Raw genomic sequence first — 20338 nt, 5'->3', positions numbered from 1 at the left:
TCTCAATTTGATATGTCCCTATTTTCTTAACCTTACTAGTTCCACTTACTAGTGGAAAATACTAACCCTATTTTCCACTTGTGTCCATCAGTTCTCTCCCCTTAACCCCCTTGTGCTGTCTTCCAACTCTGTGATTCTATGACCATAGTGTCACATTGGAGGATCTAAAGATTTCTAGAAAGAACATATAAATGACATCTGCAAAATACTCAAATCTTCAAAAGTGAAGCCCGTAATAGTGGAGGGCCGGCTCTATTCAGATGTAAACCTAAAAGGTAATGTCTTGGGGATCTATTTGGACTCTGGCTATCTTTGTGATTATTTCCTTCTTTACAAGCCACTGTCTCCTATGTGACCTGTGAGGTTCTTTCTTGAAGGCTGTCAGTCTGGCACCTTTTGCTAGCATAATATTTACCCTTTTGAAATGATGAGTGCAACTCCATGTAGCATTTGTTATGTTTATTTTTAGATTCTACCATGGGGGTTATGCTGACAAAGTGGAACCAAAGGGAATAGAATGAGGAGACCTCTTTTTTTAATGACACTAGATATGTAGCAACATTGCAGTGCTATATTTGTACACTTTTGGGAGCAGAGGTGCCAAAATTAATGTCATGGTTTTTGTGATAGAATGTATAATTTAATACCTTCCAGGGTTTTTCCTTTTGGTACCCTGAAGTGAATGCTGCCTCTAGTTTGCTAAGCAATAGGATATTGATCTGCACACATGGAGTCTTTGCAGTTTGTTGTAGCACAGCTTTCTGTTTCCCTGTTGCCTTCATGCATATTTCTCTGTGTGCAAATATTTTAATATTTATTGATATTTCTGTATATGACATTTAAGGTCAGGCGTAAACATTCCCCTCCCCATTTTGTTGTTATTGTTCCCAACATAGTGGTTGGAAAACAAGCAATATGACTTGAGGTGAGGTATTTTCTCCCTTTTAAAAACACTATGTGGTAGTGAGGAATAATTTTTTTAAAAATAGAAACCTGCTGAGGGAATGCTAAAACCTTTCCCACAGCACAGTGGACATGATCTGGACCACACATGCTTTCCCTAGTTGCATATCAGCATTCTCTGTGTTTAGCTGGCTCTTTAACCTTTAACAGTAATGCAATAGGGATCTGGGAGGAGGGATGGTTTTCAGCCATTACCGTCTCCCATCTCAGTGGGCAGAGAGGTGTTTAATAAGAGGAAAGAGTGTAAACGTGTGCACGTGTTTATATAGATAAATATATGTAGCTTCTGATGCAGGACTGTAGTAACATGGAGTGGGAGTGGGGGCAAAATTAGGGCATTGCCACTCCCTCTAAGAATTCCACCCCAATACATTTTTCCTTCATTTACCAAATGAATACCCCCACAGGGAAATACTGAAAATAACTCACATCTAGAACTCATGTAATGCTGGGTTTATAATCCCTTGGTAAATTTGCCTGCCACCTTCTTCTCTGATACCTAAACTGGAGAATAAAAGAAAAATGCAGTGGGCAGGGGCAGAATTCTCATTTAAGAGTGATTCCACCCCACTATGACCCATCATCTGGTAGTACATGCAGGGGACATAAAGTTTGTCCATACCTGATACAAAATCATAGAATTGAAAGAGACCTCAAGGATCACAATGGAGACGCCTGGCTCGACAGCAGGACACGTAAAAAAGATCATGGAATCCTCATGGACAACAAATTAAACATGAGCCAACAATGTCATGCAGCAGCTAAAAAAGCCAATGGGATTTTGGCCTGCATAAATAGGAGTATAGTGTCTAGATCCAGGGAAGTCATGCTACCCCTCTATTCTGCCTTGATCAGACCACACCTGGACTACTGTGCCCAATTCTGGGCACCGCAATTTAAGGGAGATGTCAACAAGCTAGAATGTGTCCATAGGAGGGCAACTCAAATGATCAAGGCTCTGGAGAACAAGCCCTATGGGGAGCGGCTTAAAGAGCTGGGCATGTTTAGCCTGCAGAAGAGAAGGCTGAGAGGAGACATGATTATTGCTATGTATAAATATGTGAGAGGAAGTCATAGGGAGGAGGGAACAAGTTTGTTTTCTGCTGCCCTAGAGATTAGATGCAGAACAATGGCTTCAAACTACACAAAAGGAGATTCCACTTGAACATTAGGAAGAACTGTGGCTGTGGCGCAGGCTGAAGAGCAAGCCAGCTGAAACCAGCTGCAATGAATCACTCTGACCAGGAGGTCATGAGTTCGAGGCCCGCTCGGAGCCTATGTTTGTCTTGTCTTTGTTCCATGTTAAAAGGCATTGAATGTTTGCCTATATGTGTAATGTGATCCGCCCTGAGTCCCCTTCGGGGTGAGAAGGGCGGAGTATAAATGATGTAAATAAATAAATAAATAAACTTCCTCATAGTATGATGAGCTGTTCAGCAGTGGAAGTCTCTGCCCCAGAGTGTGGTGGAGGCTCCTTCTTTGGAGACTTTTAAACAGAGGATGGATGGATGGATGTCGGGGGCACTTTAAATGCAATTTTCCTGCTTCTTGGGAAGGAGTTGGACTGGATGGCCCACGAGGTCTCTTCCAACTCTATGATTCTATGACTAACCAGTGCAGCCCCCTAACATGAAGGATGGCCAAGCTCTTCCAACAGATGGCCACTCATCCTCTATTTTAAAAACCTACATAGATGGAATATGCGTCCACCCTCTGTGGAAGCATATTTCACTGCCGAAAACCTCTTACCATGTTTTTCCTCATGATTAAATGAAATCTCTTTTCCTGCAGTTTGAATTTTTGTCTTAGCCTCTGGAGCAGTAGAAAACTATCTAGCTCTATCTACAATATGGTATCCTTTCAAATATTTACCCATGGGTCACCTCTTAACTTTCTCTTCTCCAGGCTAAACATACCAATCTCCCTGAGCCACAAGTGTATACAGCACTTCATAGGGTACACAGGTGCTTGTCCAGGTGAGTTTAAAGTCTTAAATTCCATCCAAATGAACAAAGAGAAGAAGGGGAGTCCAGGGGCAGAATATGACTTTTTCTTTGTTGTTCTTTCACCAGCAGACAAAAGACTTTTTCATTCACACACACATTTACCCACAAACTTGCTATGCAAAACGTTCATTTAATGAGGGGGAGTGTTGGTTTGGAGTGTAGCTATGGGAGGAGAGCAAAATGAGGTGATTACCCTTTCTAAATAAGAATGCTATCCTTCCAGTATAGTGTTCCATCAGTTCCCTCATTTTTAGCATTTTGATAACCCAAAATAAAATTTCAAAATACTGTTTAGGCAACCAAAGAAAAAGTTTGGAGGAAATTTAAAATTGAAAGGTGAACACAGCAAATGTAAGAGTTCTAGGTGCAAACCGTTTTAACTCTCACTTTCTGCAATGGTAGAAAATTGGGAATTGAAAAAAAAAATCACTGTGTGGTAGTCTAATATTATTTGAGGTTTAATAACTTTCTCTCCCCCCCCCTTTTTTTTTTTTAGAGAGAGATCAAAATGCTTAAATATATCAGATTAGTATCTTTTCTATTTTGTGGGTTCCGACCTTTGTCAAATAGTTTTGAGCAACAATGATTCTTCGGGGATTCATGAGCACAACAAGGCAGTGAAGTGCATTGAGATGTAAAAATAGAATTTTCTTGTGGTGAAAAATTATCTTTGGGAAAAAATGTGATCATTTCCCCTCTGTGACCAGGGTTTGAATGAATATAGGAACTGTCGTGAGATCACAGAAATGGTGCAGGTGAAAGCCTTAACTCCCACAAACTCAGTTTGAGGTTATTGCTTCTCGGCTTTGTCATGTGATGGGGAAAGAGCAATTTTGAAAATAGGATGAAAGGAAATTTGGGATATTTTCACCTCACTAAACCCAGGAATTTTGTCCAAGATTCAGTCCCAGCATTTTCCTTCCACTGCCCAGATGATCATGTTCTTGTAAGAAAAGGGTTTGGTCAGCAGAATTTCCATGGAAGTATATAAGAACACATGGTGGCAAAATCCATTGCTTTGCTTACTGCTGCGGTCTTCACACCTCATCTGTGTTTTAACTAAGGCTGAAAAAGCAGTTTCTGAAAGAATGGGACATAAACTTAATGAAGGGAAATACTGGGTTCATGCTGTCTCTTCACCTTATACATCTGGAAGTATTTCAAAGAATAGATTGCAACCCTGGTGAAAAGAACAAACTTCATGATGAAATTCACCACTCTTGCTGCAAAATGAAATTGGTCTAATAAAATGTTCCGCAGCCTAATTAATACCTTTCCCCTTTATGGATTAAATTTCCATTCCCATTCCCTTTGGTTGGGGAAGACTTGCTAATTTTGCGAGGAAATGGCTTTCCCTATGGACTACCATCTAACAGAGAATTAAGTTATTACCTGATTTAACACTCACCTGCATTTTTGTAAACTGTACTCTTCCTCCTGTGCCCAGTTAAGCATTTTGGATCCTTATGCAGCTGTCCAAGAACTGTTTGCTGTTATCAAAATCCCCTCTTGCTGTATGCTTTGATTCAATTTTCCATGTTGCTCATGGCTGATCAAGCGTTGCCAGATGCATTTCTAAGGGTCAGGAACTGTGAAGCGAGGCTGATGTGGTGACATTTTAGATATGCCATAGAGTGCAAAAGTGAATTCATTAATACTGGATAAGATGTGCATGTGTGTATAAGTGTATGTGTGTGTGTGTGATCCTTGACAATATACATTGGAAAGCCCAAATCTGAAATATTATTTGTTCTTCATTTACTGAGAGAATGATGGCTAAAGCCTTTTGGGTTATTTTCCTAAACTGGGTTTAAGTAATGCCAAATCTTTTCCATTGTCTTGTGAAGTACATGGGATATGATATATTAAGTACTGAATAAGGACAGCCAGAATGATGTAGTGGTTTGAGTGTTGGACTAGGACATTGGAAGACCAAGATTCAAATCCCCATTCAACTTATTGGGTAACAGTAAGGCCCTGTCTACACTTCCATGTAATCCAGTTTCAGAATGCAGATTATCTGCATTGAACTGGATTATATGACAGTGTATTTATTTATTATTTACTGTATTTTGACCCTGCTCTATCTCAACCCCAAAGTGGACTTAGAGCGGCTTCCAAATTGGCAATAATTCAATGCCACAATAAACATAAACATACAATAACAATATGCATTATACATTCTTCTTCTTCAATCACATAGTCATTTTTGACTCTTTGTGACCTCATGGACCAGTCCACACCAGAGCTCCCTGTCAGCCGTCATCGCCCCCAGTTCCTTCAAGGTCAACCCAGTCACTTCAAGGATACCGTCTATCCATCTTGCCCTTGGTCGGCCTCTCTTCCTTTTTCCTTCCATTTTCCCCAGTTATTTAACAGTTTATTTAATGTATTGATATGTTATGATTTTTATGATTTTATTATACATTAAATAAACTGTTAAAAACTTAACACAGAGACCCAAAATCATAATCCAGGAGCCATTCCAATCATATTACAATCACTTCATAGCTGCCTATTGCACTGTACTACTCTCCAAACGCTTGATTCCATATCCAGGTTTTAACTTTCTTTCTAAAGGACAGGAGGGAGGGGGGTGATCTAATTTCACTGGGGAGTTTGACAGCCGAGGGGCCACCACTGAGAGGCCCTGTCCCTCATCCCCACCAGCCGCACATGCGAAGGAGGTGGGACTGAGAGCAGTGCCTCCCTAGATGATCTTAGCATCCATCCTGTTCACACGTTCGGACAGGTAAGCTGGGCCAGAACCGTTTAGGGCTTTATAGGCTAAATCCAGCACTTTGAATTATGCTCAGTAGCAAATTGGCAGTGTAGACATATATAATCCAGTTGAGTGCAGTTCAGTCTGCATTATATGAGTGTACACTGACCAATACAATCCAGTTCAAATTGCATTATATGACAGTATAGATAGGACCTTTCTAGTGCTCTCTCAATTGCATACACTTTCTGTTCAAATTATGCCAAGAAAAAGCAGTGATGGGGGTTGCTGTAATCCAAAAATGAAGGCACACAACAACAACAACAATAACAGCAGCAGCTACTGCTGCTGCGTAAGAATGTATACATTTGGAATGCTAAAAGAGAAATGTTTTCCAGCTCTTTGATACCAACCGTCTAATTTGCCAGTACCTTTGCTTTCACTTTATTTATTTAATGCATTTCTTGGCTGTCAGTCAAGATTGCAGTTCCCATAGGTCACAGTTGGGTAATATGTCACCCTGCAATTATTGTTGAATTACAGCTTTTCCATTATCCCTAGCCACTATCTGTTCTAGCTAGGGTTGATGAGAAGTACAGTTCAGTATCATCCAGAAGTCCAGATGTTCCCCATTCCTAGTCTTGATATTGGACTAATATGACCTGGTATAAATGAGCTTCCTGTTTCCATCATCTGTGTTTTAATCTTTGTGTTGTATCTACCACAGCCAATGTAATGCAATGACCTGAAGACACACAACAACATATCTATATATATAAAATGATAAAGTTGTTTGCGCAGTGACTATAACAACAAAACTAAACATCCCAGAAATACAAAATTTGGCAACACAATGCAAAAGGCTTGCCTCCAGGTTACAACAACACAACCACACCACAAAACCACAATCCAGACCCACAAAACTCACAACAACGCATCATGCGATAACAACACAACTAAACACCCCAGAAATACAAAACTTGGCAACACAATGCAAAAGCCTTGCCTCCCAGTTGTAACAACACAACCACACCACAAAACCACACAGGACCCACAAAACTCACAACAACGCATCGTGACTATAACAACACAACTAAACGCCCCAGAAATATAAAACTGAACAACACAACGCAAAAGCCTTGCCTCCCGGTTGTAACAACACAACCACACCACAAAACTACAATCCGGACCCACAAAACTCACAACAATGCATCGTGACTATAACAACACAACTAAACGTCCCAGAAATACAAAACTTGGCACACAACTAAACGCCCCAGAAATATAAAACTTGACAACACAACGCAAAAACCTTGCCTCCCAGTTGTAACACCACAACCACACCACAAAACCACAATCCGGACCCACAAAACTCGCAACAATGCATTGTGACTATAACAACACAACTAAACGCCCCAGAAATACGAAACTTGGCACACAACTAAATGCCCTAGAAATACAAAACTTGACAACACAACACAAAAGCCTTTTCTCCCAGTTGTAACAACACAACTACACCACAAAACCACAGTCCGGACCCACAAAACTCACAACAACGCATCGTGACTATAACACAACAAAACACCCCAGAAATACAAAATTTGACAACACAACGCAAAAGCCTTGCCTCCCAGTTGTAAGAACACAACCACAACACAAAACCACAATCCGGACCCACAAAACTCACAACAACGCATCATGACTATAACAACACAACTAAACGCCCCAGAAATACAAAACTTGGCAAAACAATGCAAAAGCCTTGCCTTCCGGTTGTAACAACACAACCACACCACAAAACCACACCGGACCCACAAAAATCACAACAACGCATCATGACTATAACAACACAACTAAATGCCCCAGAAATACGAAACTTGGCAACACAACACAAAAGCATTCCCTCCCGATTGTAACAACACAACCACACCACAAAACCACAATCTGGACCCACAAAACTCACAACAATGCTTCGTGACTATAACAACACAACTAAACGCCCCAGAAATACAAAACTTGGCACACAACTAAACGACCCAGAAATACAAAACTTCTCAACACAACACAAAAGCCTTGCCTCTCAGTTGTAACAGCACAACCACACCACAAAACCACAATCCAGACCCACAAAACTCACAACAACGCATTGTGACTATAACAAATACAACATTTGACAACACAACTCATCCACCTCCCCAATTCCTACATTCACACTTGGCCTCCAAAAAACAATTACAATAATAACAACGACAACAACAACAACAATAAGAATCAACACCATCACAGGCAAGAAAGAGCCAGGCACTGAGGCTGAGAGGCCAGTCAGTGCTACACTGGGCCTCCAAAAAACAATACAGTAGCATCTAACTTATCCAACCTTCATAATCACTACAACAACAATAATAATAAACACCTACACAGGCAAAACAAAAAAAAAAGACTATTATACCACAATAAAAATATAAACCGCACTCAGCAGAATCAGACATTACAATTAACAACAAACCAAAGACAACAGGGATCTCAAGCAATTATCAATCAACACAAAAATTGAAGAAGGTAACAGACTTCAAATACTACTACTAATGTGAGTATAAAGAAGGGTGGAGGTCACAGCATCAATACAACCTAATGTAGACTGACCAACACCACCAGACTAAGCCACAGCAACGCGTGGCCGGGCACAGCTAGTAGTACTATAATTCCATAGTGTGAAAGGGCCTTGGGGGGGGGGGGGGAAGCACTTGACTTCTCAGTTTCACACAGGGAGAAAAGTATTGGTGGATGTAAATTTTTTAACTACAAGAAAAACATTGAAATTTACATTCTCAACTGGACTCAGTACTTCAAATTTAATTTGAGCAGCACACAACAGATTGAACCTGTAGGTCTGTACAATGTGACCCGTCTCATCATTCTATTGTGTAGGGCTATGCCAATTAGTCCCATCCCTAATCTTAGAACTGATAAACTAGCACTTCTTCGCAGTACTGCCACATACTAAGTAAAAATATAGAACCATGTCATGTCAGGTGTTACTGCAGCCGTTATAGGTACTCCTTGAGCCTTGATAACTCATGATATGAAAGCATTCATCTTGTTTACATGGATGGGTCAGGACTAGTCCACATATCTTTGGTTTTTACTTACACATTGATAGAATATGAAAGATGGGTTGCATGAATCGGGCTTATTTCTTTCATTCTTTTTTTTTTTTTGATAGACATTTTAGTTCTGTGAATGCTTCTAAGACTATATTTGTATTTTTTACCCAGCTACATCATATCATTGGTTCATATTCTGCTTGTGCTGAACTGGGGGTGCATCTACACTGTAGAATTAAAGCGGTTTCAGAGCCTTGTCCCAGCCTGTGAAGATAGTTTTGAATCTGGATTCTGTCACTTTGTGTCATCTCCTAATCTAATAAACAGCATATCTATGTTATCATCTATGTCAATATAAATTTCAAATTATGGTAGCCTGCATTGTCATTCTTTGCTAAATGGAAGAGACGGACAATTAGCATGCAACCCTCCTAATAGACAAATTGGAATTTGGAAATATACCTGAGCACAGAAGATAATTTTTCTACATGGAAAATGTTGTTTTCCGCATATAAAATAGTGTTCAAGTCTAGTATCCATTATCTAGAGTTCTGAAATCAGAAATGTTCCAAAATCCAAAGTAGTTCCAAAGCAGGTTTAGAACTAATATAAATTTATATTCAGCGCATAAAGGAATTAAGGATGTATAAACTGTAAATTAATTGTTCCTCATGTCTGAGTTTGATGATCTTGGAACTATGGTAGAAACTGGTAGATAAACATGCTATGTTTTATTATTAGAGATTCTGGGCTGCTTGCAATGTTGCTTAGTGATGAGCACAAATCTGCCAATGTGGGTGGTAAATACAGGATTAGCCCAGAGAGATTGGAGGTCAAATCACTGTTCTGCCATGAATATAACTGGCTAATTTTGAGCCAGTTTTTATTTTTCACTCTAACATGCTTCAGATAAGCTTTATAGAAACACTGTGACATAATCTGCATGCAACTGCATTGAGATCTTTAGCAAAAAGGTGTAATCTGGTGTAATACGAAAAATTTGAGATGCATTGCCTGAACTTGAAAGCTTTCCTGCTTTAAATTGTAAATACACACATAAAATGAATATATGAAATGTAAACCAGAGTGTTTGTATGAAATATTCAAGGGGTTATTTAATTCTTTAAAAACTTGGAAATTACTTCTAGCAAGTTACTTTGGTAAATAATTACATATTGCAACAACAAGGAGCTATGATGTTACTTTTTTCTAGAGAGGAGAAATAAATGTTTTGTTGCATGCTTGAGGCTGGCTCAGATGGGAGATTTAGAGCAGCGTTGGGGAGGGAGATGGAAAGGATTTTGGACTGAGTGCTTCTTTACATGTTCCCAAAGTACCGTACATGTGAGAAAAGCACATGACACTTTATGGTTTATTTTGCTGTGCTTGTACAAACAAAGGTAATGGGGGTCATGGGGTAGTTCACTCTGAATTATGCTGCTCAGAGAGCACTTGTGGATTTTGCAGAGACAAAGGCATAACAGTAATGATCTCTTAGGTGGTCAGAATAATAAGCAATGCAGTTCTTTCTAAAAAGTACTATCTTAGTTCCCCCCCCCCCCCCCCTTAGGAAAGTTTTTTGAAGGATCAAAACTGATGAATAGCTTTTATTTTCTGAATGGTGGTCCTTCAACCTGATCAGGTGGGCAAAATTGACAGTTCGACCTCACTTCAGGCACGGAACCTGATGGATCCCATCACATGACATTGATCTACTTTCAGCTAGGTTCTGTGCCTCAAGTGAGGTCGAACTGTTGTAAAAGGCAGGACTGGAAACACGGGAGACTTCTCATGTTCCATAGAAAACAATGAGGGGAAGCTGGGCAATGACGTTTCTCCCCTCCTGCTGTGGGATGAGTTAAGGGGCAACGTGGGTGACATAGGGCATGTGGTGACGGGTTCCCCACACCCCATGCCAGATTCCCTATGATCCATGGTGATGTGGTACCTAGTCCGGTCACAACTGTAGGGAACCTTGTGCTATGACCCCATAATCAGTGTTTATATGAAAGACCAAACTACAATAGATACTTGTGCATGTCTGTTCACAATGCAGATTCAAGAGGCTTATCCAAATAAAACAAACTCTCAGAAGATAAGAGACACACGAGCTGAGCTGTGGTTCTACATAGGCCCTAAAATATGGAAGTAACTGGGTTAAAAGGGGGGGGGGGGGGTCTAATGATGCTACTGGTAAATCTGTGTTATTTCACAGCAGCGGACAAAAATACGTGTTAAAAAGGTATGCTTAAGTCCCGATTCTGCCGAGAAACTGTCACTGTACAGTGTTCCCTCACTACTTCACAGTTCACTTTTCATGGATTCGCTGTTTTGTGGTTCTTAATAAACTCTAAAATACTGTTATAAATCATAAAAAAATTACAATTTACAGCCTAGGAAGGGAGGAAGGGAAGGGTAGAACCCGACCAAACTACTTGGAATTACTTTCCCCAAATTGGTATATCATCTACATAGCTGGGATTATATATGATATCATCCTCAGATAGCACAGTTGTTGCATGGTGTCTGAAATGAAAGAAATATATGATCTCACATATTTTTTAAAAATCTAAGATTGGGAAAGGTTGTATGAAATAATGTGTTTAGAACCACAAAGTGCACTTCTGATCTCATAGTATTATAAGATTACCTGCCCAAATCAGTTGCATTTTCTTTAATTTTCATGAGAGATTTGTAGTTCAGTGTCATCCATGTCTACCTAGAATTTAACCCAAGTAGGCTTAATGAGATTTATCCCAAATAAATGTGTAAGATTGTAATCTCAGGCTACAGTTCAAAGAGTATTAAAAGTCCTTCTGGATAAGACCAAAGGGCCTTATTTCCTCAGCCATTCTGTTTCCAACCATGGCCAAACATATCCCTCTGGGAAATTGGCAGGCAAGACATAAGAACAACTGCATCCTTCCAGTGTTGTTTCTGAGCAACAAATATATAAAGGCTCGTAATCTCTGACCCTGGAGTTACTATAGCTTCCGTTTCTTACAGGAAATGATAATGTCATCCTCCATAAATTACATCTATCTTTAAAACTGTGTCAAAACTGGGAACCATCATTGTGGTTTTAAAAATTCTGCATACACTTACCCTTTGAACAATATAGGGTTTTTCCTAAGTAATTCCCTATGTGTTTTAATTGAATTTGGAAGGCCCGCATTCAGATCGTTACTTAGTTATGAAAGTCAGTAGGTGTTTCTCAAACAAGACATTTTCTGTCTAGCAAGCTATGTTAGATAGGATAGGCTTGTTTCAGTAGTCCTGTTTATACCACCTTGATTCTGATGATAAGGTTGAACAAAAAACCCTGGTTTTTCAGGGGGTTTCCATGACGAAGCAAGGATTCTTCAGAGTCATAGTCTGACACTTAAACTATTACACCATGCTAGTTCTTGGTGGGATGCATTATCCATTTGCAATGCACAATAGGAGGAAACATTTAGGAAATAAAAGGACATGGTAAAAGAAGGGCCAATCTCAGTCTCCTTTCAAAACTTTGCTCCTTGTTTTCCATCCAAGGTTATTATTTTATAGTAGCCCTATGATTACAGACTGTACCATATGTGCTAAATAAATCTTCCTTAATTTAATTGAAAAGCCTAGCATAGAAGCACATAATTTCCTCAGTTAATAGCAAATGATAAGCAGACACCAAGAGATGGTGACTGCCAAGCATTTTTAATTATTTCAATTTTTAACCTACATCCTGATGGACTCAGTTTCGAGGGGAGCCTATAGCTCAGCAATAGGGTACCAATCTTCAGTCAGGGTAGACAACTTAACTGCCTTACTGATGTTTTTCACAACAGATCTTGTAATCCTGTAAAACTTTAATTCCACAATCCAGTTTATGTTGACTCAGTCTAATTGCAGTATGGTCTAAACACCTGAAAATGCTGGATTGTCTATACCTGTCCCTAGTGTCTCCAGGAAGAGACGATTAGAAGATGTGGCATGCAGAAGGTCCTCACTTTAGCCTCCAGCATCTCGATACATACCCTGGAAAGACGCCTGTATAAAACCCTGGAGAAGCATTGCTATATATTGTAGATAACATGGAGTCAGCACTGTGGCTCCACCATATTCATGGAAATTCAGGCCCCATCTGCATTGCCATACAAACAGTATTATCTGATAGTATAGATGGGACCTTTGTTCTGAGATATTGTGCGGAAACAAGAGCATGCAGATAATCATGACCTATTTTATTTTTAAATGGCAGCAACATGAATATGCATGCTTCAATATGTCTACATTCACATTGCCCCCATTTAATGATATCCTTAGGTGATCCCTTGTGGCCGAGTATGTTTGCCTTCCAAGTGTAGGGTCTTAGCAGTGGGTCCATAGGTGACGCTTCAGGTCCAACCTATCTGTGAGACTGCATCTCTTTCTATGAACCGGCACGAACTTTAAGATCTACCAGAGAGGCCCTCCTCTTGGTCCCACTTCCATCTCAAGTGCGGCTGGTGGGGGATGAGAGAGAGGGCCTTCTCGGTGGTCCCCGGCTTTGGAAAGCCCTCCCGAGGAAGCTCAAGCTAACCTCTACCCTCTAAACCTTCCACACACAATTAAAGACCTGGCTTTTCTCATAAGTCTTCGATCACATTTAGACTCTTTAATAATACATATGAGGACCTTTATTAGCACTTCACAATTTTGAGGTCAAATACTGATGTTTTATCTACAGCAATTGTTGTATTTTATTGTTTTTACCAGGGGGGACTGTGAATTTATGATGTCGTATTGACTGTTTATTGTCTTTGTTTTGTTTTGCACTTGTTGTATTTTGTATGTCACACTTTGAATGTTCTGTGAGCTGCCCCAAGTCCTTCTGGGAGATGTTGGCAGGATATAAATAAAGATGACGATGACGATGACGATGATGATGATGATGATGATGATGATTAGAGACCTATTCTTGTTCTGCATGTTCTTTTGCAGTGAAGACATCAGTTTCCAGAGGAGAGGCAGTCCCTATCAGGGTTGACTTGACACACCTTCCTCTTGACACATTTCTCCCTTTCACCTCTTTATATTCCACAGCACTGTTGGTCACAACTGACCTCCAGTTAGAACACTCAAGGGCCAAAGCTTCCCATTTCTTGGTGTCTATGCCACAATTTTTAAGATTGGCTTTAAGCCCATCTTGAAATCTCTTTTCATGTCCACCAACATTCTGTTTTCCATTCTTGAGTTGCGAGTATAGTAACTGCTTTGGGAAAAGGTGATCAGTCATTTGGACAATTTGGTCAGTCCAGCAGAGCTGATGGCAGAGGGTCCTTGCTTCAGTGCTGGTGGTTTTTGCTTCTTCTAGCACGCCTGTCTTCCCAAGAGATTGCAAGATTTTTCAGAGGCAACACTGATGGAATCGTTCCAGAAGCTGAGTATGACATCTGTAGATGGTCCATGTTTCTCAGGCATATAACAGAGTTGGGAGGACAACAGCTTTATAAACAAGCATCTTCATATCTTTATGAATGTCTTGATCCTCAAACACTCTGCTTCATTCAAAAAATGCTGCACTTGCAGAGCTTAGACGGTGTTGTATTGTCTATGTTCACTTTTGTGGAAAGGTGACTGCCAAGGTAGCAGAAATGGTCAAAATTTTCTATCATTACTCCATTAGATGTATGTCTGGTATTGCAGAGGGATTGACTGGTGCCTACTGAAAGAGCACTTTGGTTTTCTCGATGTTCAGTGAGAGGCCAAACTTTTTGTATGCTTCTGCAAAGTGTTTAGAGTGGATTGTAAGTCTTTTTCTGAATAAACACAGATTACATTGGCATCAATATATTGGAGTTCTCTAACAGACATTGCTATGACCTTGGTTTTGATTTTCAATCTTCTGAGGTTAAATAGTTTGCCATCTGTCCGATAGACTATTTCCATGCCGATAGGAAGCTTCCAGTCAACAAGGGATGCACAATCATTTGAAATCGCATATCTGGAATCTGCTGATCCAGAGAGTTCACTATTTAAGACAACATCATGTCAGCTAGTGCATCTGAAAAAAATATTGCCTGCCACTGTGTTATGATATTTACTGGGAAAGCACAGTAAAGTTTATGCCTGTTCAGGGGTGTGGGAGAGATATGTGATTGGGTATAAACTTTGTAATCTCCCACACCAATTTTGGGTGACTGAAGCTCATCAGATCATAAATGTCTTATTTGGTAAGACTCAGCTGAGTGTATTTCTTTTTTCATCTACTCTTTCACAGCTCCCACAGTTCCTGTTTGTCCTGCTCCAGAGTCCTGGTGGCCAGGCCCAGTTATAATAATTGCAGCATGCTGCACCACACCAGTGTTCCTCTTTCTAGTTTTCATCATTTGCTACAAAGCCATAAAAAGGTAAGATTGAATTCAGAGCTGCAAGATAATTGTTCTGTGGATGCAGTACCATTCAGATACTGCAATGTTGCAGATCTTACAAAGCACTAAAAAGGATAACTAAGTTTTTTCAACTTAAGTACTGCATACAAAGCCAGTCCAGTGGTTTTACTGATTCTTTTCCAATATCCTATTCTGCTTTCCTTTCTTAATGATTCATAAATCCCTCAGACACTTCTACTTTAGTATACTATTCGGAAGATTGGAAAGAGAAACAGTGGAATTGGAATATATCCACAAACGTCAATTAATTGATGGTGGATCGAAAAGAGACTATGGTTTTCTGGCACACTACATTTATTACGGAACTAGTTAGCACCCACCCTCATGTGAACCCTTTTGTACAGTTTATCACATCTTTTTCCTGATTTCAGAATCACATTGCATGCCAATAGCTCCTTCCACCATTCATATGGTTATCTGCTCATTATGGCCAAAAGCGACATCTTTCCTCTTGCTCCCCCCTCCCCTTTTCTCATTGTTTTTTGTAGCCTAGCAGCAATCACAGAGCTCCAAAGTGCTGTGGAAGGGGCTACCCCCTTCTTTTCCGCCCTCCAAATTGTGCTTTTGCTGACTTTGGAGCTCTCTGGCCACTGCTGTGATGATCAAAAAAATGGCACAGGAAAGGGTGGCCATCCACCGGGGCTGTTGCAGGGTGGAGACAGGCAGTGTAGGTGTCCCTGGGGCCACTTTGGGATATTGCCTCTCTAGATGGCCTGTACAGATGGGCTGTTAGACTACAAAGGCTTCATTTTCTGAATTAGACTCCTAAGGTGCTACAAAATCCCTTTGCATACTGATAATTGTTTTTACGGACACTGCTATCTATGGACAAACCAACTTCTGTGATCCTGCATGCTCCCTACAAAGAGCAGAATGATTATGCAGAGCATGGCTTCCAAGGCTGTTGAAGGAGCAAAGATATAAGTTAGGGCATTGTGGAGGAATACATGCATATGGAAAATCTGTATGTGTGAGCCACTAAAAGGATTACAGATGTGGAGGTTTATTCAACAACATCAAAATTAACCCAGGAGATGCAGGCATATATTGCTAAACTTGCTTTCTGAAAGTCCAGTAACAGTTTGGAGCAAAATAGGATCTCAAGAAAACTCATCATTTTTACAGTTTCAGGACCTTTTCACCCCAAACAGTAAAAAGTAATTGTGGTTTTTAAAATGTTCCATTAAGATAAGAATGAACATGCTGGAAGCTGAGTGTCACTTCCAGACCTACCCAGAGCACACTTAAAATTTGGCAGTATACTGCATCACTGGATCTTGGAAGCATACTGCTAAAATAGTTTTTAAATTATCATTTTCAGATTATTATTTTTCCTGCAAACTCCTCATCCTCGCTTACATCTTAAGACATCATGCAGACAACATAAGTTTAAGAACATGCCTTTTTTCGCCTCTGCTTGCATTTTAAAAATATCATGTCTACTTAAGAGAAATTGAAATCTGAAGAGATTGCACATTTTTGTGCCCATGTGGTTGGCCTAATAAAGATAATTTCCCAAATGTAAATTTTGCATGCTGATTGCTAATTGTTGTTTACTATTTTCCATTCTTAGTACTAGTAGAATCTAGATATGGTAGGTAGGTAGGTAGATACTTTAGAAAGCTGACAGTTAAAATAACTACATTTTGGACTCATTTTATAAGGCAGACCACCAGCACAGTGAGTCACGGGATACAGTTTAAAAGCCTTGAAACTGGTGTGAATGTACATTAATACCTTTTAAATAGTTTAATAAAGATTGTCAGAAGTTTATACCAGTGACCAGATAAGTGTCTATGTGAGTGTTCCCAAGTGGTGCAAGAAGGTGGTGGCCCTTTGGTATCATAATTTTATCAATATCATAAACTTATTTTTCAAAACTGACACTCAATCCAGTGTCAGTTTTGAAAAATAATTTTCTGAGCTAGCATCTTAAAAGTTGGTATTACTGTATTATTAGGAGGAGCAGACACTCATGTGACAAGGAAGAAGAAGGGAGAGCATCCTCCTTCATGCTAGTTGTGCGGCCCGTGTTGATGTCAACAAAGGTATCTTAATGGCCAGAAGCTCACATGGAGCTCTGTGACTGACTAGGAGCACTAGTGGTGGCAACATGACTATGGTCCCTCCTCTTAGTCAAGCCTGGACAATACATTGGATCAAATCACAGCCAATCTAGTTGTACAGACTATCTAAATCTATGGATATTCTGGAATTTTCAGCAATCTCCGGAGTATCCCCTGACTTTGCTCAAAGCAGGGCCAAGTTGGCTTAAACAAAACGAAAAACAGGATACCAACTGTGTGTCATGAAGATAGACAGCCTTCCATTCAGAGTGAGCCGAGAGTTTTTACTACTGTTGGAAAAAGCTTAAAGATATGGCAGAAGATGTCTGCAACATAGAATGTGTAAAACTCCTTTCTTGCATGAAATTGGGACTTTTGAAATCTCACTTAGTGCTCTGAAGTGCTACTCCATGCAATGGAGGCTGGCTGTGGGATGTTAATAAATGAAGCGCCACTTAAATTGTTTTGCTTTCTTGTTCATGAAACACAGTGGTATATTCCTCTATCCAATGATAATTCTTGTAGATGTATCCTGTTTTCTGACTAAATAGTAGGTGAACTGTAGGGGTTGTTTGCACCTGTTTTAATTTTGGAGAGAAATATGAAATGAATTATGACTGAAACAATGGTACATTGTCACCACCACTACCAGATCTATGTTCTATCTTCCAGCTAGTTGGAACAGAAGCAGAATATTTCTATAATCCTATTATTATAGAATTGAAAGGGACTGCAAGGGCCATCTAGTCAACCTGCCATGTAAGACTATATATAGTTAAAGAACTCTTGAAAGACGGTAATCCTAATTCAGTTTGAATTTCCAAAGAAAGAGAATTCATCACACCCATTTGACTATCAGGCAGCTCTTTTAATTAAAAAAAAATCTTTTTGTAATCTGACTCAGTTCATTTTCTAGCCTCTGAAGTAGCAAAAATCAAGTTTGTTCCATCTTCTACATGATGTCCTTTCAAATATACAAAGATGGTATTGGCTATCATTTCACCTCTCAGCCTTTTCTTCACAAAGTTAAATATACCCAGCTCCCTAAGTCATTCCTCAAAAGATGGCCTTTGCTTATCTAGGTTGCCTTCTCTGGACACATCCAAACTTCTCAGCATCCTTCTTGATTGTATTTTCCAAAACTGGAGACAGTATTTCAAGTGAGATCAGACCAAAGCAGAATACACTAGCATTACTGCTTTCCTTGTTCTGCACAATGTACTTCTGTGGATTCAGCCTAGAGTTACAATTGCTTTTTTGGCTTCTGTATCACACCATAAACACTGTTTAGCATGTGGTTTACTAAGACCTAGAGATTTGTTTCATATGTATTACTTTTCATTTGATTGATTGATTGAATTTATATCCTGCCTTTCTCCCGAGTTGGGATTCAGGCCAGGTGTCACTCATCCTCCATTAGTGCATTTCATTTTTCCTGTCTAGATATTGCATCTTACATCTATCCCTGCTGAAATTCATTTTGTTAGTTTGTTTGGGGCCATATCTCTAATCTGTCAAGATCATTTTGGAGCCAGATCCTGTCCTGTAGGGTATTAGCTACCTCTCCTAATTTGCTATCATCTGCAAATTTGATAAGCATCCTTCTATCCCATCATCTAAATCATTTATGAAAATGTGGGAAATTAGCAAGCCAGGACAGAGCCTTGAGGCTCTCTCCTACCGTGTTTCCCCGAAAATAAGACAGTGTCTTATATTAATTTTTGCTCCCAAAGATGCACTAGGTCTTACTTTCAGGGGATGTCTTATTTTTCCATGAAGAAGCATTCACATTTATTGTTGAACAAAAAAAATGAACATTTATTATATACTGTACAGTAGTTGTCATCACAAACCAGCATAACCAAACAAACTGTGAATCCTATTAAGAATTTCTTGTTACTATCATTATTTCCATGTACAACAATCTATGGTACATACATTTACCAATCCTGCATGCTCTGGTGTTCTGCTTGGCAGGCATGCTTCCAAACACAAACTTTGCTAGGCCTTACTTTCAGGGGAGGCCTTATATTTAGCAATTCAGCAAAACCTCTACTAGGTCTTATTTTCAGGGGATGTCTTATTTTCGAGGAAACAGGGTAGGTGAAGAGCAGTTATGATCATGATGGTGGCAAGATTTGATGGGAACTGTAGTCAGCATTAAAGAGCCATATGTCCCTGACCCTTACCATAAGGGCATTTCCTGCCAGACCTCACTATTTCTGGTCACTGTGGTTCACAAAAATGTTCACAAACAAGCCTAAATCCAAAGGAATTGACAAAATTGGTAGAGGTCTGAGGACCCAGCCCTATGAGAAAGAGTTGAAAGTGGTATTGTAAGCCTGAAGAAGAGATCAAGAACCATGGTGATATCTGTCTTCAAAAATGTGAAGGGCTATTGAGAATTGAGCTTCTAAATAGCTTTAATGCACACACTGATTTCAACAGAGTTGCTAAGTATCTTTTAAGTAGAGTATACCTCTTTTGTTTACTTACCGTGGGTTCAATCCCACTAAACATGATTCCCCCTGCCCCCTGTGTTTGTTTAGGGAAAAGGGCAAGTTTCCATCAAAATGCATTTTCTTATAAATGCAGGCATATTAAAAGTTTAAACTTTTAGTGTAGAAAGATTGAAAACAGCAACACGGTGTTTAATTCAGTTGTCCACAACTCTCTCCACATATTGAACTCCAGCCAATATGGTTATGTGTTCGTAACATTCGATACCCAAACTGACACCCACTTTTAGCTAACTTATTCAGTGTTGAAGGGACATGCGATCCAAACTGCTTCTCTGCATGCTTAGAACCAACTCAAGCCTCTTCTATAGAAATTGGACAAACATATGCCAAAAGAGTAGACTTGCTTATCATTAACCAAACAGCTTGAGCATAGCATCAATAACTTCATACCTTATACATCATAGAATAAAACTTTGAAAAGTTGCTGTCTAGAACTTAAAGCAACAGACCTTAAATCCCTCATATTCTAAACAGCACTATCTTAAATACAATGATACCAGCCTGCAGTATTGGCTTTTTGTTACCTATTAAACCCACTGATCTTG

The 20338-nt window shown here is 39.6% G+C and overlaps 1 protein-coding gene across 4 annotated transcripts in view; it reads left to right on the top strand.

Annotated features, from left to right (window-relative positions):
- Positions 1–20338, top strand: part of prima1 (proline rich membrane anchor 1) — an 88495-nt gene that overhangs the window by 52942 nt on the left and 15215 nt on the right. For all 4 annotated transcript variants that reach the window (XM_062968416.1, XM_008110758.3, XM_062968418.1 and 1 more), the window contains one exon: positions 15034–15163. In XM_062968416.1, the coding sequence (XP_062824486.1) occupies positions 15034–15163 (130 nt within the window). The remainder of the gene's footprint in view (positions 1–15033; positions 15164–20338) is intronic.

The sequence above is a fragment of the Anolis carolinensis genome, chromosome 1 (assembly GCF_035594765.1).
Source record: "Anolis carolinensis isolate JA03-04 chromosome 1, rAnoCar3.1.pri, whole genome shotgun sequence".
Classification (NCBI taxonomy): domain Eukaryota; kingdom Metazoa; phylum Chordata; class Lepidosauria; order Squamata; family Dactyloidae; genus Anolis; species Anolis carolinensis.
This window is presented reverse-complemented; position numbering and strand designations above follow the sequence as displayed.